Source organism: Plecotus auritus (genome assembly GCF_963455305.1).
Source record: "Plecotus auritus genome assembly, chromosome: 9".
Lineage (NCBI taxonomy): Eukaryota > Metazoa > Chordata > Mammalia > Chiroptera > Vespertilionidae > Plecotus > Plecotus auritus.
Genome location: NC_137783.1, coordinates 119,230,321 through 119,255,887, shown reverse-complemented (window position 1 = coordinate 119,255,887; position 25,567 = coordinate 119,230,321). Strand labels below are relative to the sequence as shown.

General features: G+C 34.4%; 1 protein-coding gene across 2 annotated transcripts in view; it reads right to left on the bottom strand.

Annotated features, from left to right (window-relative positions):
- USP47 (ubiquitin specific peptidase 47) overlaps positions 1 to 25,567 on the bottom strand; it is a 99,883-nt gene that overhangs the window by 20,705 nt on the left and 53,611 nt on the right. For both annotated transcript variants that reach the window (XM_080688537.1, XM_080688536.1), the window contains 9 exons: positions 12,687 to 12,782; positions 12,457 to 12,609; positions 9,679 to 9,846; positions 7,373 to 7,504; positions 6,847 to 6,923; positions 6,251 to 6,306; positions 3,491 to 3,603; positions 2,653 to 2,757; positions 891 to 1,098 (listed from right to left, as the gene is read on the bottom strand). In XM_080688537.1, coding sequence (XP_080544663.1) covers positions 891 to 1,098; positions 2,653 to 2,757; positions 3,491 to 3,603; positions 6,251 to 6,306; positions 6,847 to 6,923; positions 7,373 to 7,504; positions 9,679 to 9,846; positions 12,457 to 12,609; positions 12,687 to 12,782 — 1,108 coding nt within the window. The remainder of the gene's footprint in view (positions 1 to 890; positions 1,099 to 2,652; positions 2,758 to 3,490; positions 3,604 to 6,250; positions 6,307 to 6,846; positions 6,924 to 7,372; positions 7,505 to 9,678; positions 9,847 to 12,456; positions 12,610 to 12,686; positions 12,783 to 25,567) is intronic.

Below are 25,567 nucleotides of genomic sequence, written 5' to 3'. Positions count from 1 at the left end.
AAAAATTTGGTAAAAGTTTTTTAAACATTTTGATTTTGCCCTATTTATTATAGTTTACATATAATGATGACTAGAAAATTTTGGATGTGTAACTGTCTTTAGGGACGACTTAGGGTTATGGTATTTTGCTTTCTAGGTCAGTCTCAAAGAAAAAAAAAAACCCTCATATACTGATAAATGTGATAGATTTAATAAAAAACAGAAAAGGCTGAAATGATGAGGATGGAGAAAAATAAAAAATGTTGGCAGTGCCTGGCTGGTGTGGCTCAGTGGTTGAGCACCAACCTATGGAGGTCTAGGTTCAATTCCTGGTCAGGGTACATGCCCAGGTTGCTGGCTTGATCCCCAGTAGGGGGCATGGAGGAGGCAGCCAATGATTCTTTCTCATCATTGATGTTTCTATCTCTTTCTCCCTCTTCCTTCTGCTCTGAAATCAGTAAAAATATACTTTAAAAAAAATGTTGCCATATGACATGCAACTGAAACCCTCGCTGTGACATGCACTGACATGCAAATGAAACCACCTTTTCAAGGAGACTCTAAAAGACACTCTACCTGTAAGACTTTATGGAAATAAATGTTTTTTGGTCCAGGGTCCTCTTTGTAAATAGGGGTGGGGGAAGGGAGGATTATTCAATACTGAAGAAGAAAAATCCCACTAGACACAGTAAGTGAGAAGTTTTAGGGATTTTTTAAAATTTTGTGTATATCTTCTTGAAAGCAATCAATAATTTAATTCCTAGCTTTATGCTGACTACTTCATAACCTATCTCATTTTTTTAAGAACATAATAAAATATTTTAAAAATATATAAAATTAATTTCTATAAACAAAAAACTTTATGAAAAATTTAAGTCCAGTACTATGCAAAATACTGCAAAATTCCTTACCCCCAGGTTTATAAGATTGAAAAACTTGATCAGGTTTTCTTGTCTCCAAAAGCAGATCAAACATATATGTTGACTTGACTCCACCTAGTAGAAGTCCCATTGGTGTATCTTCTTCTCCTTCATATGATCTTTCAAGATAATCATGAAACTCATCATATTTAACAAGGCGACAACAATCCACAGGTATTACCTCTTCCAAATCCATCATCTAAAAGAAAAGGACCGCCCCCCCAAAAAAGAAAAAATATTTTAGTCTGATGTGTAATTATACTTACATTTAGAGCTCTCTTTTACAAAATCTTTTAATAGGTCCTAACAAACAATAAAATCCGTTTGTTTATGATTTGCATCAAAGCTCAAAGAAATCAAAGTTAAAGGCACAAGTTAAATACTATCCTATATAATAAAAGCCTAATATGCTAAATGTCTGGTCAACTCGTTGGTTGTTCAACCAATCAAAGTGTAATATATTAATGATATGCTAAGGCCGCTCAACTGCTCGCTATGACATGCACTAACCTTCAGGGGCAGATGCTCTGACCAGTAGGTTAGCTTGCTGCTGGGGTCCGGCAGATTGGGACTGAACTAGACAGGTCAGTCCCAATCTGCTGGACTCCCAATTTCCCGCATCCCTCCCCGGCCTGATCATGCACTGGTGGGGTCCCTCGGCCTGGAATGCACCCTCTTGCAATCCAGGACCCCTTGCGGGATGTTAGAGAGCCGGTTTCGGCCCGAGCCCGCAGGCCAGGCCAAGGGACCCCACTGGTGCACGAATTCGTGCACCAGGACTCTAGTCCTATATAATAAAAGCCTAATATGCTAAGTGTCTGGTCAACCAGTCGGCCATTCAACCAATAAAAGCTAATATGCTAATGACATGCTAAGGTTGCTCAACCACTCGCTATGACATGCACTGACCACCAGGGGGGCAGACAGTTGACGGGTTGACCAGTCGCTATGATGTGCACTGACCACCAGGAGGCAGATAATCCAACTGGTAGATTAGCTTGCTGCTGGGGTCCAGCCAATTGGGACTGAGCAAGACGGGCCAGACACGCCCTGGAGCCCTCCTGAGGTCCCTCCCCGGCTGGCCAACCCCCTGCGTCTCTTTCTAGCCCCGATCATGCACTGGTGGGGTCCCTTGGCCTGGCCTGCATCCTTTTTGCAATCCGGAACCCCTCGGGGGATGTCGGAGAGCCAGTTTCAGCCCTATCCCTCATGGGGAGCACTGCTCAGCCAGAAGCCAGCTCATGGCTGGCAAGAGTAGTGGCAGTGGCAGGAGCCTCTCCAGCCTCTGCGGCAGCGCTAAGGATGTCGGACTGACGGCTTAGGCCCGGGGAGCGGGCCTAAGCCCTCAGCCGGACATACCCCGAGGGCTCCCAGACTGGGAGAGGGCGCAGGCCAGGCTGAGGGACTCTCCCCCGAGTACATGAATTTCATGTACCGAGCCTCTAGTTTTTAAATAATCACATTTCTTTATCCCTCAGATCATATAACCTATGCACTAACATATTTTAAAGACATTTTTTGTTTTAAAAAAGTTAACATTATAAACGCTAGATGAACTCAAAATCATGTAATGAATAAATAAATATTTTTGTGAGACTTTCTCAAAACCAACTGTTTGAAAGATTTAAATGGACTCTCAGTGTGATTGCAAGTGCTTATACTACTATTGACTATAATAAAAACGTTGGAAAGTATGTTAATACTATTATCTAAGATGTCAATAATTAAATGCTAACAGTACAATTAAACTTACCTTGTAAGCCATTTCTACTGCTTCCTTTAATGTCTTATCCTTATGAACCTCCAATTTATTTTCCATCATAACTTGTTTCACAGGATGCAAACAGAATAGTTTTATCTAGGAATTGTAAAATACCATCATAACTCAGCAGGTCATGAGTCAAAGCTTAATTCTTTTGTAGATAGCATTTTTTTCCTAATAGTAAAAAAAACTATAATTTTTTAAAAAACATGCATTGGGATCATTCTCTCTGGTGTCTCTTTTTCTCACTTAATAACTGATAGTGATTATATTTAATATTATTAAAACTTGAAAGACATTAATTTTAACAAGTATATGTTTCTTTTTAAGCACATATCATATTATACATAATCATTCCCTTACTGATATACATTCAGGTTGTTTCCAATTTTTCCCTAGTTTTAAAAATACTGTGATCAATATCGTTGAGGTCACAATTCTACTGCATCTGCATTTATCTTATTAGGTAATAATTCCTTAAGAGAATTATATATAAAATAATATGAATTTGCATTAAGACTCTTGATAAATTCTACTCAATATCTATGCAGAAAAGTTTTACAAATTTATTCTTCTTGTAGCAGAATGTGACAACGTTCATTTTCTTGTAACCTCACCAGCACTGAGTATTAACACTACAAGTTGTTGTTTTTTTTTAATGCATAACATAAAATCTTATCTTACTTTAGTAATATGGTTGGTTTTACTTCTTAATGATCATGATAGCATAACTGTCTACAGAATCAACCCAATTAGTTAGCTGTGAGAATTGCAGTTAAGCAAACTGCAATAGCACTTTTTAATTAAAAGTAAAATTATAAAATCTAACCTTGCATGTGTTACGCTCGATTTCTCGTTGCCTCTTTTCTTGTTCTTCCAATTCTCTCTCTCTCTGCACCAAATTTTTAATATGTTCTGGATATTCATCTACTTCTAGAAATTCTATTAATAATTAAAACAGGGTAAGACAGTGCCACTAAAATTGAGCTTCCTTTATTTAATTTTGTTCTACTAGTTTTCCATTGTATATAATTCTAATATTGCTCTCATCAAAATATATCTCAATTACATGAATCTCTCAACTTGAAACATGAGCTTCTTCCAGACAAGGGTAAAGAGGTAGTTAATAATAACACCATGGTTAGGTCTCATATTTTAAAAAGTCATATATTTATCCATAATAGCATTTGGCTCCAGGATAACTCTATGTTGATTAAGACTTTTAAAATAAAAAAGCTTCTCTGAAACTTGGAAATAAAATTATTTGATTTTAAATCGTATTATCACCATAAATTATGTGACCCTGAGTAAGCACTTCTCCAGACCTTGGTTTCTTCAGCATATTGCTAGCACATAGTTATTATTCAGGATAAAATAAAATGTAATAAATGCTGTTGCTGCTTCTACTACTACAAATACTATTTATTTGTATATTATTTCCTAATACAATTATCTTTCCTTTGTTCTCAAAGCAGTCTTTTAGCTGCCTTCTAATCAAAGAATTTCATATGTAACTCAAAGTATTAAAGGTGACATTGAGACTATGACACTACTTAATAAAGCCAGTGATTATTAAGCAATAAATTAGAACAATTTATATTTTAAAAACCATGCCTCTGTGGAAGGTAAAAATCTACTGCTCTTAGAAATGAGTTCTAATTCTAAAAATATTCCATGTCATACATATAGCGCCCCCTGGTGCTTCATCACAAACCTAGAGCCCAGGAATGAATAAAGGAAAGCTGTTATTTATTGCTCTATTGCAGTGGTCGGCAAAGTGCGGCTCGCGAGCCGCCATTTGCTGCTCTGTTGACTAATGAGTTTGCCGACCACTGCTAAGGCATTACCCTTACCCAGAAGTTTTGACTTCAGGTTAAAGACATTAGTACATTATTAAAATGTTTTTTAAGTGTTTTTCCCTAAGGCCGTGAGTGGTCGGCAAACTCGTTAGTCAACAGAGCGGAAAACCACGGCTCGCGAGCCGCAGTTTGCTGACCACCACTCTATTGAAAATATCTGGAATACTGGTGCTAAAGAGACACATGAACCACAATCCTGGCTCTGCCTCCAGGTAGACTGGACAGTTACTTTTTGGGTTATATTGAATGATTACTTCTACTCTGAAATATTTGTTCTGAAATGACTTATTATAATTTCCTTTCTTTTCATTAATCCTACAGTAAATTATTGAAAAGCCACTATATGATAGACCCTGGACTATACTGTTGGTGAAAAGATGAGTAAGTCCTAAGTCTTGCACCAATTGAATTCAGAATTTAATGAGGGTTAAAAAAATATGCAAACAAAACATTATACTGCTGAAAATAGATTTACTCATGGCATGGAAGTTTCTAAATAAAGAAAAATGTTAAAATCAATGAGAGTGAATATATTATTTTAATTATAAAAAGAATATATGCAAACACATCTGTGTATATAACTATGTTCATGTACAAACACATATCGCTACCTATTGCATACTGCTTTAGTCAGAGTAAAAGTTAGCAAGAAAAATCAGGAACTGCAATTTTTCAAAGTAATAATTACAAAAAAGAAAAAAAAAGACAACCCCACATGCTTTGTATATGGGATTATTTGGGGGGATTCTTAATAAAATTAAAATATAAAGTAAGCACACTAGACTCATAAAACTTTACTTGCTTTTTAAGCAAATAGCGAAGACATTTAACACTACTTTTTTTTTTAAATAGATTTTATTTTATTTATTTTTTTATATATTTTATTGATATTTTACAGAGAGGAAGGGAGAGGGATAGAGAGTTAGAAACATTGATGAGAGAGAAACATCGATCAGCTGCCTCCTGCACACCCCCCACTGGGGATGTGCCCGCAACCAAGGTACATGCCCTTGACCGGAATCGAACCCGGGACCCTTCAGTCCGCAGGCCGACGCTCTATCCACTGAGCCAAACCGGTTTCGGCCATTTAACACTACTTTTTAAGAATATTTCTAGAGTGGTAAGTGAGAAGTTTACTTCATCTATGGTCCCCATGCAAAGCATATAGATATGAAATACCCCAAAAAATTATAAAAGAAAAAAAATAGCTAAATTTGAGTTTTTACTATGTACCAGACATGATGTTAAATGCTTAAAATATGTTATCTCATTTAATTTTTTATACAATCTTATAAAATACAATTATTCCCACTCTACAGATGTGGAAAATAAGATTTAGAAAAGATAAGTAACTTGGTCTGAGACATGCAGCTGCTGAGTTATGACTGCTACACAGGTCTGGAGGTTATCATCACTAAACCAAACTGCATATAATACAAGCTTACTGCAAATAAATACCTGGTTTATTCCATGCTGAGTAAGTTTTGCCCCTTAAATGTAGTAAAAAAAAACAAAATAGTTCGTTTTTCCCCCAAATGTTTTTACCAGTTGGTATTATCTCATAATAGTCTTTATAATTAATTCTTCCATGCATAAAAATAACTTAATTATCCTATCAGTTAAAAGTGGTCATCTGGGTTTGCAAAACTTGCTTAAAAAATTAGTTTATACTACAGATTAATATCAAATAATACTACGGATTAAAATCAAATTAATGTATGTTAACATACTTGCATTTCTTGTTGGATCCTTCAGTCTATATATCAGCATATATGCATTTGTGGAGCTAGTAGAAATACAAAAAAAGATTAATAGAAACAAAAAGTAGACTGTAAAGACTCCATTTCCTAGCATCAAATAATTATTTAAAATATTTTTTGTTGTTTCAAACAATTAGAAATCAAGAACTGTTCTCGAATAGGTTCAAATTTAAGACATTCTAGAAAAAAAATCTACTTTGCTTTTACTGATACATTTATGAGGAGATTTCATACCTCCTCTTGGTAACACAGTAAAGTCTTCAAAAAAAAACCCTGTGTCCTAGAATGATTACTCTAAGTCAGGAGTCAGCAAACTTCTTCTGGAAAAAGCCAAATAGTAAAAGTATGATCTGTGTTGCAATTACCTAACTCTGCTGTGGTAGTGGAATAAGATCAACATATAATATTTAAGCAAATGAGTATGGTGATGTTTCAATAAAACTTTATTTCCAAAAACTGGAAATAGACTGGATTTGGCCCACCACTGGGTTAAACTTCCTTAATGGTGAAAAATATTGAGAAGCTGTTGTTAATTTATAGACACTAAAAATTACCAAATTACTTACCTTGCAAAAGCACTGGAGTAATACCCTCTGCTTCCTGAAGATCCACCATGTGTTTTCTTAATGTCCTCTTGTGTTATCTAAAAAGTTGTTACATTATTTACTTCTTGGTAAAATTTTTAACACCATTACCTTTATGGCAATATGTAACCCAATATGTAAATTTTTAACCTCCGAGTTAAATGAACCACACATACCAATTCACAAAGTTTAATCATAATCAGCAGCTGCTAGTGACCACTTAGTTCTAGTGCTCTCAAACAGCCCACATGAAGGCTCATGACAAGAGGAAAATTGGGAATCTATCTCTGGAAACACTCAGCAAGCCCCAAAGAAAACAAAACCAAGAAATAACAACAATTAACAAAGCAGGAAATTTACTGAGAGCAAAAACAAAAGATTGATTTGGTATGTGTCTTAAAATGCTTCACTGTACACATCCAGTCTCCCATTTCAATAAACCCAGTGATTGATAGAAATGTCCCTGCTCATCTTTTAGAATAATAATCTCAAAAAAACCACTCCTTACCCTGCTGACATGTTGATCATTGAAGCTGTACCACTGATCATCACTGAATGACTTTATACAAGCATAATAGTGACCACCAGCAGCACTCCCTGAATGAACCATAACGGAGAAGAGCTCATAGATCAAGGAGTTCTAAGAGGAAAAAATAAAGGTAACTCAAGAAGAGGAAAAACACTTATTTGTATATTTCCTATTCTCTATTAATACATAATGAAGTAACATGTTAGTTGTCCTATATATTTATTGTAGGTTAATGTTCCTCTAAGATAATTAAAATGGCAATTCACCATATAATTTTATATACCACAAGCTTCACTCAGTGTATTCCTTCACATTTTAATTATACTACAATCTCTGAAACTATGCATATAGAAATATAATTCATTTATGTAAAAAAGAAAACAACGATCTAAAATTTTAGAAGCAAGTGCCAAATATAACACTATTCTAATATGCATAGTCAAGATCAGGAAATTTCAAATAACTTCTTTATTCAAGTAAGATTCAATTTCCTTCATAGAGGAGCTGAAGGATATAATGATTTGGAACATCTAATGTATTTATGTAATATCTGTGATACAGTGATTACTGATTTGATAGCTTTAAGGTATGCAAAGCTGTTCAACATTAGAAAATCAATCTATGCCAGCAATTTTCAACCTTTTCCAACTCATGGCATACATAAACGAATTACTAAAATTCTGTGGCACACCAAAAATATATTTTTTGCCAATCTGACAAAAAAAAAATATGATGTTGATTCCATTTATACTGGACGGCTATTGTTGTGTTGGCTGTTTTTATTTGACAATCTAAGGGAAAAGAGGTGAGTGCCCCTGACTAGTCAGGTATCACATGTTTTGAAAATTCTTGCAGCACACGGTTTGAAACTCGCTGATCTATGTAATCTACATTAAAGAAGGGAAATTACATGATCATATCAACTGACTCAGAATTAGCATTTGACAAAATCCAATACCCATCATGATAAAAACTCTCAATAAACAGGAAGAGGGGAACCTCCTTAAACTGATAAAGAACATCTACAAATCACCTTTAGCTAATACCATAATTAAAGATGAGAGATTGAACATGTTCCTTGTGAGACTAGGAACAAGGCTAGCATGTCATTTGCCACCACTTCTATGCAATATTGTAAGGAAAGTCCTACCTGTTTTAATAAGACAAGGAAAAAAAAAAAAAGAAAGACATAATTGTCTATGCAGAAAAACAGGAACAGGGTTTTTTGCTCTAAAGCCACAGTGTGCCAACTCTTGCTTGAATGTATTGTTCTTTGTACTAAATTATAATGTGTCCTCTACATTATTCATCTATCTGTCCTGAAAGAAATAGGTAAGTTTAAAAGGTAAAGGGTAATGGTGGTGAGAATATGGGTCTTCATCTAAAAATAAATTTACGCAAGTGAAACTCCATTCTCAAATACTGCCTAAAAAACTATATATGTGTGTGTGTGTGTGTGTGTGTGTCTATATATATATACATATACATATGTATATACATATATATACATATATATATACATATATATGTATATATATATTATACATGACTAAGACTGCGCTAGTGATCAGTCTTCATGCCAGTGATTCATATTCATACCATGCCTAAGATATTTGATCTGTAATTCTCTCCTCAATAAAGCAGATTATATGAATGTGAAAGAAATGTTTGAATAAAAATCACCTACACAGTGACAAAAAAATTCTATCCTAGAGATTATCCACCTTTTCAATTTTAAAATTATAATCCATGGAACTATAATATTTTTGAAGTACCTTAAGGGATGTCATGGCGATGGGGGTAGGAAGAGGAAGCAGACTGAGGGTTTTGTCTTTCCCCCACTTTAAAAAGATCAGTTCTATTACTGTTGGATAAAGGGTTCCACAGCCCAAATTTTAAAAATCAAAAGACCTAATGTTTTCATTTCGCTATATGAGGAAACTCTTAAGATATAAGATGTAGAGGCTTGCTGCAACTTTCCAGGCAGAAGTCCTGATTACTAGGACCCTTTCCACAGCATCACCCACCTTACTTACATAATTACAGTTGAGCCTCCCAGAAATTAATGCTCCCACTGTAAGTTTTTCATAAATTTAACTATAACCATATAAATGCATAAAAAACAAACACCTTAAAAAGTCTTAATTTTCAAAAATTAAACTTTTTTTAAAGAGAACTTTCTCAGTCACACAGCTACCGCATTTTATATATATACATAGTATATATCACCTCAGAGATTACTTTATTCTCTCTTTCAACTAAAAACCGCAAACTATAAAAGGCACCTTTTCAAGACCAGGTTTTGAAATCTTTTCAGTTCCACTATTGCTTTCAAGGCAGATCCCTTCATCAACACCATCATCATTGGAGAAATCATTGCTCATTTGATCACTGTGACAACTGCCTTCGTTTTCTGCTCCACTGTCAGTGCAACTTTCAGTCTGAGGAGATTTCTTAATAAAACATAATTATCTTACAATTGCAAACTAAATAAAGGAAAAATATATAGTCAAGTAAAACTTTTTATCTACATTCTGCTTTTTCACATAATTTAATATACTGTTAATAAATACTTATTTTAAGTAAATTTAGTTTTTCTTAAAAAGTGAGACAAAAAATAAAATGAACAAAAAAGTGTATTTTAAAAGCATTTATATTAATGTCCTTAAAATTCTAATTCAACAAATTAGTAATTCAGAATTCTAGTAAACTCCTTTTATGTTTATAGTTGCAAAGTAACAATAAAAAATTATTTCTCTCACCAAAATCAATAAAAGCAGAGAACCTAAACTCCAAAATGAGCTTCTTCTCTATTCATATTCCCAAAGAACGTCATATCTTTTATTGAACAGAAAGTTCCATTCAGTTTATCATTGTGCTAGGTATTGTACTAAACAATTAGAAAGAAAAACCAGACATTGTTTCTATCCTCAAGAATTTTATGCTCTAGTGTATAGGAGGTGGAAATGTAACAAGAGCAAATTATACGTTTCCCTGCTTTTATGATTTTTAAATCCCTTTCATGCATATTGAAATTGAAGAAATCTACTTCTTAGAAATCCTCAATTTTTACCCTTTTCCTTTAATATTTTATATACATACCTAAAAATATTATTATTTAAATAATTTAAGAATTCTACTCTAAGGTATTGCATAGAAGTTCTTGAATTAACCAAGCAATCTATAATAATAAAAGCGTAATATGTTAATTAGACCAGACGACCTTCGGGATGAAGCCTGGGCTACGAGGGAAGCCCAGGTCCCAGGTGCCTGCAGGTGGCCAGAGGGAAGCTAGTGCTGGCAGCCAGGGGAAGAAAGGCCAACTCTTGCATGAATTTTGTGCATCGGGCCTCTAGTATAAAATAAGCACCAATTTTGCCAAGAACTTTGCTGTAGGAACTGCACCTAACATAGTCTTCATCCCTTTAGTTGGTTCAAGGAAAAATGGAGGTGAAAAGCAACATCAGAACTCTATACTAAGTCAAAAGAGATCATTCCTGAAACTCCTTTACCTAAGCCAGAACATCTCTTTTCGTCTCCCAAGAAATGGACTTAGAATTTCCTAAAAGTTCCTGTCAAACTTTATATATAGGTTTTCTTCCCTTGGGGAAAAAAATTCCCTTTTAAGAAATATATTAGGAACATACAGAAGACCAAAGTAATAATGATCTCTGAGTACGAATCCTACAATAATTAAACCTCCTTTGAAAGTTTGGTATACTCAGTAGATTTCCTAGCTTAAGCACAAGTGTTTGAGATATTATTTTAAATTGAATCTTTCAAAATGTTACCTGGCCATAGGTATCACTGAATGAACATCTACTTTATCAAAGGTACTTTCTTCTTACTTATTAGCCTTACTTTACAGACAAGCAAAGTGAGGCTCACAAAGGTAGCTCTTTTATGCTACACTGCCTCTTAGTATTTAACAGCACTAAATACAATTTGATGAATGTTTATAATTATTTTTGAGCTTCTGGGAAAAGGTATTTTTATAATTACAGTAATCAATTCCAATCAGAAAAAAATGCTTCATGACAGTTTTGAGAATAATAAAGATTTATCACTCTTACAACTATGTTAAGTAATTGTAAATATTCCTCATAATGAAATATTAAGAGTTTACAAAAAAATATAGTGGGACAGCCCTGTCTGGGTAAATCAGTTGTTGGAGGACCATCACAATATGCCTGGTTGTGGGTTAGATACCTGGTTGGGGCACATACAAGAATCAACCAATGAACACATGAATGAGTGGAACAACAAATCAATGTTTCTCTCTCAAATTAATTAATAAAAGTTTTTAATAAAATGGTCTTATTTGGAAAAAACAAAAGATGGATTAAAAAAAAGAATATAGTGGGATATCATGAATCTTTTACTGGATAAGGAGAAAGAAATAAGAGAATTCGGGGTCAATGAGTGGAAGAAATTGAAGAGCTTTACCTGTGTAGTTCAAAGTCCCATTCTCAAACTATTTAAATAAAGTTTTAATTTTAAAAAAAAACTAATTAGAAAAGGAAAAGAGACAAAATACCTCCCTTTTCTAGCCTCCTAATCTAGCCAATTTAAGAGCAAGCAATCCTTAAATGAGAATAACCCAAAACCTTTAACCCTGAAAAAGACACTAAGACAAATAAGAAATTAAGGCCATCCTACTTAGTTTGCTTGTTTATTCATTCATATATACTTGTTCTGTGTTTTTTATTTACCACAGTGCAGCCCACCTCTAGATTGTTTTGTTTCAATAACTAAGAAAGTTATGAAACATAAGATTACCTCTCCAATTAAAGAAATAATTTCAGAGTTTTAGGTCTTTTTGTCTTTTCAAATGATAAGTTACTTTGATCAAGCAAGAATATTTGAAATATAATTTATGGTGGACAGGAAAAGCTTATACAAAGTTAGTTGTTTTTATAGAAACATTGGCATTAGAAAATAAGGAAAGGCTTCCATCAAGAAAATAGTCTAAACATCAGTGTTAAGTTATTCCAAATAGCTCTTTTAAACATGACTAACCAAATGGATTAATGAAAAACATAATAAGAAAATATAATACTTACCTCATCTTCAACATCAATAAATGTACTCATATCCAGCTCTTCAGGAAATGTCATCCGATCATTCAATTTAATCCTGTGCATGGTTGTATAATCAAAATCAAACCTTTTCAATTGTAAAGTCAGGAGATAAGGGAAATGCAAAAACCGAAGACCCTAAAAAGAAAGGGAGACATATTAAATATTGACCGTTATCTCAGGTAATTAAGTATTAATTTTTACATGGCATCTACCTTTCGTGCATCACACTTCTTCTTACAACGTTCACAAAAATATTGATTTGGGCCATCCAGGATCTCTGGCTGAATAAATGCATGCAATGCTTCTTCCTAATTAGAAAAAAAATCGTTTCATAATTACTTAATGATATTATAATACTAACGACAAAATCCTGAATATAAAAACAGTGCAAAAAACAAGTGCAATTACCAATACACTTATAACTAGAATGAATAGAAAATTAGGAACTCAAAATGCAGAAAGAAAATTAAAAACAAAATGTTATCATTATAAAATTTGAGCAATAATATAAATTTTTATTTCATTCTGTATGAGCTCTGCCTTTCCTAGCACTGCACATCAGTTACTCATTTCTACCTAATTGTTATTGACTTTACATTGTGGTGTTTGCCTAAATAATCTGATAAAAATCCTCAGTCTTTAAATTAAAAAGCAAACCAGCTCTGGCCGGTGGGCTCAGTGGTTAGAGTACCAGCCTGAGCACCAAAGGGTTGTAGTTTTGATCTCTGCCCTGGTTGGGGGCACATGGAGAAGGCAACCAATTGATATGTCTCTCATATCAATGTCTCTCTCTCTCCCTCCCTTCCATCCACTCTCTAAAAAATCAATGGAAAAAATATCCTCGGATGAGGATTAACAACAAAAAAAGTTACTCCATATTTCTTAGAAAAGCAGTTATATGTATCATTTCAATATTCTTATGAGACATTTTTAAACTGTACAGTAAATAACACAGAACTCTGAAAATTTGACACTACCCATACACTTAAAAATCTAATAATAATCTGAATAAATATATTTCGAGTCAATTAGTAATCCACCACTGCACTAGTGTGAAGGTTGAAAACCATTGTGCAATCTTCTCACTGCATGTCAGATACTGCTCCGTTTGAAAGTGTATGAGAGCTCCTGGACTGTTCACTTAGTGTACCAGGTGGTTCTCTTTTCTCCATACAGCCTTAAGACAGAAGCAAGAAATGTAGTATGAATACTGCTGAAGAATTTGTGGGCATTAAATTAAATTTTAATCAATAATTTTTCACAATCAAAAAATGAATTTTTGTTAATACAACACATAAAATTGCATAATCTCAAATTTCACTTGATGTCAGAACTACTGACAATACATATTTATTACACATAAAGAAAAAATAGAATTATTAAAATGAAGTGTTTTCAAATATTTGATGTTCTTCAAAGGACAGATAAAGGAGCTTGATCTGGCAAAATGGACTTAGTTTGAAATAGCTGGCAGAGCTTATAAAACTACTATCCACATATTGTTTGATCTAGCTCATTTTGGAATAAGATCAAAGCTATGAAAAGATATTCAAAATGCTTCTAACTTCATTTATCTTCTAGTTGTTCTCAAAAACACAAGGAAGACCACAGGTGGAGGGACCAATTAGTTGGGGGGTGGGGGGCTGGGTTCTGAAACATGACCAAGCATTTTACTGGAAGTCATAAGAAAGAACACATTTAGCAAATGATTTTTTCCTCTAAAGCATATTTTAAGCATAAAAAGGCAAATTTTATAAAAACCACAGAGTAAAAGAAGCTTTCAGAGAATCACAAACATAGCTTAACATAGAATGACATCAAATTTGTTGTTTTCCAAATAGAGGTAATTTGAATTGGTAAAACACTCAATATCTAAAAAAAATCAGAGAAGGGGTAGGGGAATAAGGGGTGGAGGGAGAGTGAAAAATTATCTCTCAAATTCTACTGTACTAAACTAAACTAAGGTATGTATTGTGTGTATTGACTAAGGTATATGTATATTGTGTGTATTGTTCTCTGCCTTATAGTTTATACTGAAAGCTTATCTTTTTTTTAATTTAAATTCAGAGAAAAGTTTAAAGAACAGAAAATTCCCAGTAACTGTTTACTCAGACTCACCAGGCTTTAACATTTTGCTATCTTTGCTTGATCATTCCACCCACATATACATTATTTTTCAAAACCATTTGAGAGTAGGTTCATACATCATGCTTTTCCTCTTAATACTTCAACATGACTTTTTAAGAACAAGAATATTATTAGTTATCAAACTCAGAAAACTATTGATAAAGTGCTTTCGTCCGTCCACATTCCAGTTTTATCAATTATCCTAATAGAATTTCTCCGCTTCCAGTACAGAATGGAATCCAGGATCACAAATTGCATCTGGCTGACTGCCTCTTCAGATTCCTTTTTTTCTGGAATAGTTAAAGCTATTCTTTCATGACATTAATATTTGTTTTAGAGGCCAGTTATTTTATAAACTGTTCCACAGTTTGAGTTTCTCTGATGTTCCTCGTGATTAGATTCAGATTATGCATTCCTTTCTAGACTACTAAGTAAGGATATGTCCTTTTAAGGGTATCACAGTCCCAGGCCATGTCCCTATCCTTATTGGCAATATTATTAATTTCAATCCAGTGTCAGGGTGCTGTCTATTAGTTATTTTTTCCCCTTGAAACTAATAAGAAATCTGTAAGGAAACCCTTGGAGACCAGGCACAAATCCTGAGCCTTTAACTTTGCACCCTAGATTTAGCACCCACTAACGGATTCTTGCTTAAATCAAATTTTAATGTTTGCTTTTATGAACCAACTTGAAAATCTTTTTAATAGGCCATTTAAGTCCATTCATACTTGATAATGACTGATGTTTAGTTTCATTTCAGTCACTATCCTATCTAATAAAGACAGAATATGCAAATTGACCATAACTCTGCGACAAAGATGGCGGCGCCCACAGCCAATAAGGAGAAAATATGCAAATTGACACAACAAGGCAAGAGGCGGAAGGAGGTTCTGGCTGGAGCGAAGGCAGAAAGGCGACTCCGAGCCGGAGCAAAGGTGGTGCTGGCAGCCAGGGGAAGGAAGGCCTATTCTTGCACGAATCTTCGGGCCTCTAGTTTTGTTATAATTACTGTTATTAAGTAAATTTACTGTGTTCCTTTATGTATGCTTTCTGTGCTGTTTTTACAATTTCTTTTGGTATTTAGGGAGTTCAGCTATATTTTTGCAGTGCATTATACTTTTGTTATTACCCTTAATGCTATTTTTTCTTCTTTCTTATGCTTGTAGTGTCTAGTCTGCCAGTTATAGGGGGCACTCTTGTGTTTCTACCGACTCCACAGTCTATGATCTTTCCCTTTCTCTCCCCTTTTTTAAGAATGGCATTCTTTATACTTTGTCTCACATTTCATACCATTCTTCTATCCAGTCCTTATCCTTTTAAAGTTTCATCCTTATTTCTACAGTTTTAATTAGTCCTTAATTCTACAATTCAACAAATCAAATACTCAATCCTTTTGCTGAAGCTTCCCCAGTGGTTCCTTGGTTAGATGGAGCTCATTCTCTCATAAACTCCATGGGAAGGGCTCATGATTATAACATTTAATGAGTTCTTCCATGTTCAAAACTGGTTTTGTATCACCATAATTGAAGGAATACTTGGCTGGATATTGAATCCTTGGCTTGTAATTGAGTTTTTTAAAACTGCTATTCTGTTGCCATAATTTGAATGTTGCTCTCCAGAAATATGATACCAATCTAATTTATCCTTAAAATTTAAGTTTATTAAAATTTGTCCAGAGTTGATTATTCAAAGCCAATCTGTCCAGATAAATGGTGGGTCTGTCAAAAGTCAGGTTTAACTTTCCCTTATCCCAGAAAGCTTCCCTGGGACATAGTTTTTAAGTTTTGTTTCACTGTGTTTTGTTCTTCACAGACTCGTTATATTGGACACCTCCTTTGCTGGTCTTCCCGTACAATTTTCTCTGAGGTCCTTTTTTTTTTTCTATCTCATTTTCATTTGATGTCCTTTAGATTTTTATTTCTTTTTAGTCTCTTTCAAGTACTTTATACATTTACTCTTCATTTCTAACAGTGTTGTCTTTTTCTTCAATTTCTTTCCTGAATTCGATCAATATTCATTGCATTTCATGTCTTCTTTTTTTAAAATCTATTTCTCTCTTTAAATTTTTGGATACCAGGCTGTTTTGCTTGTTTGAAATATTTAATTTAGTCTAAAGTACTGTTCTACTTTGTACTATTCTACTTTGTGGCTATTTTCCCGAGGGCTTTTTTTTGGGGGGGGGGGGGGAATAGATTTTCATAAGCTGATAATAAACATTTTCTGTTTTCTTCTAGAAGTGGTGTTTAGTTGCTTTTTCTCCTCCTAGTCATTGTGTGGACAGCATTCTTTAGGTTAAGAGTACTTTCTTTTGTCAACACAGTAAAGTGCAGTTTCTTGAACTGGTAATGGGAGGAGAGGTTGGTGTCTTCGTTCATTTTGTAGGAGCCTTAATTCTTCTTTTATTTCTTGTCTTCTCTTCACTTGCTATGGATTGGAGCCATCAGCTCTTCTCTATTTATCTCTTTCTCCAAAAGCAAAATTCCTCCAAGGCTGCCACTTCTAATCCTGCTCATTCTAAAATTCCTTCCCTGTAGCTGATGCTATAAACTACTAAGTCCAGTCTATATTGGCACATACTGTTGTTGTACTTTCTCTTTTTGAGAGTGATTTTGTATCTGTTTTGCCTAAGTCTTTCAATCCCCTCTCCTCCATTTCATACAGTCTCGAAAGCTTCCCACTCCACACTCTCCACATACAGACTGCAGCAGCAGTGGAAATTCTGTTGGGACTTGGTGATTATTTATCTTGCTACTTACGGGTAATTTGAAGTTCATGATATTCTTTCTCCCCCTAATGCCGAAGGAATACAAATGAAACCTAATTAATTCATACCTTCTATGATTTTGGGGAAGGATGTGTGGAGGTAGCCATTATTATCCTTCAGACTGAGAAACCAGTTAAAGCTATATTAGTAACTTTTGTTTCTATATTATTAATAAGTTTCTGCAGCTTCCTTACCCTAGCTTTTAAACAAGTTGTCACCATGATAATTATAATTAAGATTAGTCAGTTATAAAAATTAGCTTCAATTTATCCATCCATTCAATAAATAATTATGTGTAAATGATACATAAATGATGGGCTAATATAGTTGTATACATTTATCTTTACTTAATGTGATGTACAAGATAACTAAAAATCATGCCAAGCTACATTTTAGATAGTAAAAATTAGTCATGTATCACAAAATAGAATAAAATATTATAAACTCTGTACCATTATTCAAACACACACACACACACACACACTCACACTGTACTGCTTACCATCAGCTGTTACCTTGAGTATGTTAAATTGATGCATCATCAAAACTAGCACTGGGTTAATTATGATTGTTTTTCTTCATTCCATAGTGAAGATAATAGTTTTACTTTCTAGAACTTATATAGTGTACAAAATGTAATTTTGCATTTTTTAATACTGTAATTTTCACAATTCAGAATAGAACATAGATAACTCTTATATCCTTAGTTCTCCAAATAAAAAATATCAGTTATCACAATTTTGTATTCAATGCAGAAAATATAGGCACAGTGCAATCAAAAGATATAACCAAAAAATGGTACTGTCTATAAATCATCAGTTTTCTTTTTACTCTTAACTTATATATAAAATTCTTTCTCCATCATTTAATGTCTATTTTATTTTGAATGGAGAAATGGGCATTAAAATGTGATACTCTATTTTTCAAATTGAAAAGATAATTAAGAATCACAACTGATAATTATTTTCAGATTTTGATATACTTAGCAATTTTGGGCTACTGATATATAGCAGCAAATATATTCAACTATCTTCCCAGGATATATACTTTAATAAACACATGTGTTTTAACTAGGGAAAGGACTCCAAATACTTTTAACCTAAGCCATCCACTTATTTTAATTGCAATTTTTGAGGTAACTGTAGATTCATGTACAATTGTAAGAAATAATACAGAGAGAAACCTTATAGACTCTGCCCAGTTTCCTCCAATGGTAACATTTTACAAAACTACAGTATATCACAACCAGGATATTGACATTGATACCTCTACCTATCTTATTCAGATTTCCCCAGTTTTGGTATAGTCATTTGTCTGTATTTGTGTGCATATTAAGTTCTACACAGTTTTATCACCTGAATTGGATCATGTAGCCATCACCAGTCAAGAGACTGAACAGTTCCTACATCACAAGGATGCCTTAGGTTGCTTTTTTAGAGTAACCATCTACCCATCCACCTGCTGACACAAATCTATAAGCTCTGGCAACGATAAGTTGTCCTCCAGTTTTAAATTGTCACACCAAAAATATTATGGAGTATCATATGTAACCTTGAGATTGTTTTTCCCCCCACTCAGCATAATTCCCTGGAAATTCATTCAAGATTTTGTGTGTATCCATAATTTATTCCTTTTTATTGCTGAGTAGTATTCTATGATTTGTATGTACAAGTTTGTTAATCACTCACCTGATGAAGGACATTTGGGCTGATTTCAGCTTTGTAATATTAACATAAAGATGCTATGAACATTTGTGTACAGGTTTTTGTGTGAACATAACTTCATTTCCCTGGGATAAGTAACCAAGAGTAAAACTGGGGAGTTCATGGTAATTGCAAGTTTCGTTTTATACGAAGCTATCTGTAACATTTCACATTCCCACCAAAAATGTGTATGATCCAGTTTGTCCACACTGTCGCCAGCTTTTAGTGCTGTCACTGTTTTTTATCTTAGCCTTCTGTAAGTAGGTAATGATATCCTCATTGTGGTTTGAATTTATATTTCCTTAATGATAGGAACATCTCCTTAATCTGTATATCCTCTTTGATGAAATATTTGTCTTTTTCCAATTGCCTAAATGAATTGTTTAGGGTATTTTTCTTACTATTCTGTTTGGAGACTTCTTTATATATCCTATTAATCAGTCCTTTGTCACATATTTGGTTTGCAAGTATCTCCTCCCAGTCTGTAGCTCCTATTCTTATCCTCTTTGAATGGCTGTCAAAGACCAAATTTTTAATTGTGAGGAGTTCCAACTTCTCAATTTTTCCCTTTGTGGATTGTACTTTTGATATCAAATCTAAGAACTCTTTGCTTAACCTTAGATCTGGAAGACTTCTTTCCTAATTATATTTCTAAGGTTATATCTTTACACTTTAGGTTTAAGTCTATGATCAATTTTGAGTTAATCTTTGTACATATAGATGCCCAATTGTTCCAACACCATATACTGAAAAGACCATCCTTCCTCCATTTAGTTACTTTTGTGTTTTTCTCAAAAATCAGATGGGTCTATTTGTTGAATCTATTTGTTTTCCCTTCTGTTCCACTAATCCACTTGTGTATCCCTCCACCAATATCACACAGCCTTGATTAATATAGCTCTATAAGCCTTGAAATCACGTAGATGGATTTCTCCAACCTTATTCTTCTTTTTCCAAAATTCTAGCTATTTTAGTTCTTTGCCTCCTACATAAACTTTAGAGTGAACTTGTGTATATCATCAAAAATTTTGAAAGGAATTGCATTAAAACAATATAATTTGGGAGAGAATAAATATCTTTACTATGCTGAATCTTCTAATCAATTAGCACAGTATGTCTCCATTTATTTAAATACTGGAGGCCCGGTGCACAGATTCGTGCACCAGTGGGGTCCCTTGGACTGGCCTGTGGAGATCAGGCCAAAACTGGCTCTCCTACATTCCCCGAGGGGTCCCAGATTGTGAGAGGGTGGTTCTCAGGTGATGCACCCTGGAATTGGGCTCCCTCCTCTCTGATTTGGGGTGTGTCATCTGCCGAAAACCACAGCTGCCAAGTCACTGCAGCTCTGCAGCTCCTGCATTGAGCGTCTGCTCCCTGCTGGTCAGTGCGCGTCATAGCTACCGGTCAGAGCATCTGCCCTCTGGTAGTACTGCGCGTCATAGCTACCAGCCAGTTGGCCAGTTGATCAGTTGCTTAGGCTTTTATATATATAGATTCTCCTCAGAGTTTGTAGTTTCTAACACATAGGTCACAGTACATATTTTGTTGGATTCACACCTAATATCTTTTTCCATAACTGTAAATGGTACTGTGTTTTATATTTCACTTTTACATGTTCTTTGCTAGTATTTTGAAATACAATTGATTTTTGTAGTTTTATCTTATAACCTGCTAAGCTCAGTTATATCCATATTTTTACATAAAATATGTTATCTAAAACAGGGGTGGGGCAATTTCATATCTTCTTTTAATTAGCATGCCTTTCATTTCCTCTTCTTGCCTTATTGTGTTGGCTAAGACTTCCAATACTATATTGAATAAGAGTGTTGAGAACAGACTTCTTAGCATTCTAGAGGGAAAACACTCAGTCTTTTACCATGAAGTACTGTGTTAGCTATAGGTGTTTTTTTTTTAATATGTTCTTTACCAAGTTGCAAAAATTACCTTATTCCTAGTTTTCTGAGTTTTTATCATGACTGTTTATTGAATTTTATCAAGTGCTTTTTCTGAGTCAATTAATGTGATCATGTAAATTTTCCTTTTGGTAGAGTAACTCATGATTTAAAAAAATACTGACCAGCCCTGAATACCTGGAATGTATTATTTAATTCTATCTGCTAATATTTTGCTAAGGATTTTCCCATCTATATGCCTTAAGGGCACTGGCCTGGTCATAATTTTTTTGTTTTAACTGTTTTTGTCAGGTTTAGCACCAAGATAAGACTCTGCTATTGTTGAGTGCAGCATTTTCTTAATATCCATTCAATTCTGTTGGTTGATGGTGTTGCTGAGTTCTACATCTTCACTAATTTTCTGTCTAGAGGGTCTACCTATCAATTATCGAGAAAGGTGCACTGACAATTGTAGATTTGTCAATTTCTCCTTTTAGTTTGGGCAGTTTTTACTTCCTATGTTTTGCAACTCTATTATTTGGTACATACACATTTAGGACTGCTGTCTTCTTGATGAATAGGCCATTTTATCATTACATAATGCCCATCTCTTACCTATATCAATGTACTTCAAGAGGTTTTTGTAGACAGCATATTACTGGGTCATGTTGCTGTTTTTTAAGCTAATATGCTGACCTCTACCTTTTAGTTGGTATAGTTAGACCATTTATACACAACTAAGTTTGTTTTAGGTGTTGTTTTTTGATTTGTTTTGTTTCTCCACCCTTCCTGGGGATTACTTAAACATTTTTTGAATTCTATTTTATCATTCTGTTTTAAACGTTATCTTCTTTTCAGTGGTTGCTCTAGGTATTATATTATATACACATAATGCCTACTGATGCCATCCTTTTCCCAGTTCAAGTGAAGTACAAAAACCTTACCTCCCTTTATGTCTTCTCATCCTCTTCCATTTATAATAAAATTATCTCAAACATTTCCTCTCTATATATTTAGAATCACATCAGACAGTGTGATAATTTTGATTCAACCATCAAACATAATTTAGGAAACTCAGGAGGAGAAGGAAAGCCGGTTTTATTTACCCAGATTTTTGCTTACCATGTTTTTTTCATCCCTAATGTTCCAAGATACCTACTTTTTAATCATTCCCTGTTTAGAGAAATTTCTTTAGCCATTCTTTAGAGCTGGGTCTGCTGCTGACAAATTCTCTTAGTGTTTGTTCATCCAAGAATGTCTTAATTTCCCTGAAGAATTTGGGTATAAGACTCCTTGACAGTTCTTTCAGCACCCACCTGAAAAATGTGCCACTTCCCTCTGGCCTCCATAGTTTTTTTATGACAAATGTACTTTGAAAAAAATCAAGAGTAGTTTTCCCCTATAAGAGGTGCCTTTTCTCACTTGCTGTTTTCAAGATATTTTCTTTGTCTTTAGTTTTTAGAAGTATGACTACAATTTGAGTTGATGTAGAATTTTTCTGGCTTATCCTATCTGGGGTTTGTTCAGCTTCTTGGATCTGTAGACTTATCCCTTTTCCCAAATTTGGGAAGTTTTCATTGATTATTTCTCTGAATATTTTCAGTGTTGCCTTCTTTTTTCTCTCCTTCCAGGATTCCAATGACACAAATGTTAGATTTTTTGCTATATAGTCCCATAGGTCTCTGAGGAACTTTTCCCCCTCAGTCTATTTCATTCTGCTGTTTAGATTGGGCAATTTCTATTGTTCTGTCTTCAAGTGAGTTCACTAATGCTTTCCATTGTCTCCTCCATTCTGCTGTTGAGTATATCTGTTGAGTTTTTTTAATTGTTATTACATTTTTCAGTTCTAAATTCCTATTTCATTTTTCTTTATATCCACTACTTCTTCCCTGAGACTATTTCCTTATTTGTTTCAAGTGGGTTTGGAATCTCTCATTGAAGTATTTCTATGATGGCTGCTTTAAAATATTTGTCAGATAATTCTAACATCCGTCATTTCAGTGTTTGTGTCTACTGATTGTCTCTTCTTTCATTTAAAAAGAGATTTTTTCCTGGTTCTTAATATGTAGTGATTTTTGTTTTTTGAAACCTGAACATTTTAGGTGCCCTAGACCCCATTTAAATCTTCTGACTTAGCTGATTCCTTTGACACTGCTCCAGCTGGGGAAAAGGTCCCTGTCTCATTACTGCCAGGTGGAAGTAGAAGTGTAGGTTTCCCACTTGGCCTCTGTTGACACCTGAAGTGAAGAGGAGCTCCTCATTACTAAAGGGCAAGGGTACTGATTCTGGCTGCTCAGTAGTCCTCTGCTGGTATCACCTTGGCTGTGAGGGGACTAAGCTTCTTACTACGGGGAGGAGGTAAAAGTTCTGATTCTCCTCCATGAGGTATCAATCCAGTGGGGAGGGAAAGGAGCACTTCCTTACAGTCAGACGGGAGTTAAAGGCAGGCTCTCCATGTGGTCTCTAGTGACAGTGAACCAGGGGAACAGCAGGAGAATGGCAGTGGGAAGGTTCCTTACTGCCCAGCATAGATGAAACTTCTGGCTAGCTACTCAGTCTTCTCTGATGTTACCCTGGTTCAGAGTTGGAGAACTCTGTTATAACTTGATGAGGGTAGAAGTTGAGGATCCATACCAGGTTCGGCTGGCCTGAGTTGGGGGACAAAGTTTTTCCATGGTGCTTGGCTAGAGCAGAGCCGTTATATAAACGTTTTGTGCCTTACTAGGCTGTCCTTTCCCTGGTCTTTTGATAGAGCGAGTAGGCTTTTTAGTTTGTGCCTGTTGTTTCCAGATTGCCAACTTCTTCATCGTCTGGGATATAGTAGGCAAAAAGAAAACCCAAGGAACTCACCCCGTGTCATTCCTTGAGTCCTGAGGTACCTGGTCTTTATGCCTTTTCTCCACCTTTCAGAGACTTCTTATGTTTGTTTTGTATATAACGTTCAAGATTTTCAGTTGTTTTAATGGAAGGAATAAGAAATTGTACATCTACTCCATTTTCCTGAAAGCAGAAGCCCCACTTTTTAAATTGGTTCCCACTAGTCCAACCACACAAATTCCTGGAAAAATGAGGGAAGTCTATGGAAGAGACTTTTCTCTATGTAATGCTTACAAAGTTGGACCACTGAGCCAGCCATATAACAATGTCCAAATCACCTGATAAATCAAGGTATATGTCTTATGATATAAACTTGTGTAAACACTTGAAATGCTTATGATTTTATGAATACTTATAAATTTAACAATTTTAAAGTTACAAATTTAACAATTTTTCATTCAAAACTTAAAAATAATCATTAGCCTGGCCCGTGTGGCTTGGTGGTTGAGTGTCAACTTATGAACCCAGTCAGAGCACATGCCCAGCTTGTGAGCTTGATCTCCAGTGGGGGGCATACAGGAGGCAGCCAATCAATGATTCTCTCTCATCATTGATGTTTGTATCTCTCCCTCTCCGTTCCATTCTGAAATCAATTAAAAATATATTTTTAAAAATCATTAAACTATGTTTATTTATGAAATAAAACCTCTTTTACATAATCTGATCTTCCCAAAGACACTATATGGAACTATACAGCTAAACCCATTTCAGGCTTTTGAATACATATTGTTATAATAAACAGATATTTAAATATACTTACCCAATAATAGAATAAAAGTATCCTAATAGAAAATGACCTAGAACAGTGCCTGTCAGAGTAGGCAACTCAATAAATATGTTAAATGACAAAAGATACCCTTAAAATAGTGTCTAAAATTTTACTGTTAAAAATGAAAAGCACCTCCCCTGTTAATGTCAAACATATGAGGTGCTATCATTTTTATTCAGTTTGTGAAACAGGCTTTCACAATTAACCAATAAAAATTATGTATCTAATTTTTATGTATCATCATAATGTATTATGTATTCTAGACTATCTCCTTATAATACATTCTCAAATGTGCCTGGCAATATGCAGATCCAAGATTTCTTTGATTATAACATTCAGAAAGACTGGTTTTACTATAGACAACTCTAATCCGTGAAAAAGAATGGGTTTCAATTACCTAAAAAATCATTAAGAACGAATTTTTTTAAAATACTAATACAAACAACGTTTCAGCTGATGTTAATTTTTTAGGAGTAATAATAAAATGTATAAAACATTAGGAAATTGAAACATATATTTTAGCATTCTCATACTCCCTCAACATCCCAAGGACATAAATGTTAATGCGACAAAGTAGAAATAGTCCTTAAATCACCTTAATATAATGCAGTGCTTCCCAAAATCTATTCCTCAGAATCTAAGTATCCCTTGAAATACTAACAGATGTCCCACAGAGAAAGACAAGGGTAGGTTAAATACAGTTAAACAAATTTCCCTATTAAAGGAATCCTCGGGACATTTTCAAAAAGTATGTACCATAAACTTCACAAAAAGGATTATATTACCGAGTTTCCCAAATTTAATCAAAGATCTCCCAAACATCTATTAAATCTGGTGGGAGACTAGTGTTGAACAAATTCAATCTGAGAGACAGAGAATGGCACAAGAACCCTTAAATACAGATGGCCCTACTTGGCCAGGTAAAATGAAGACCAGAAATTTAGTAAGTATCATAGTTATA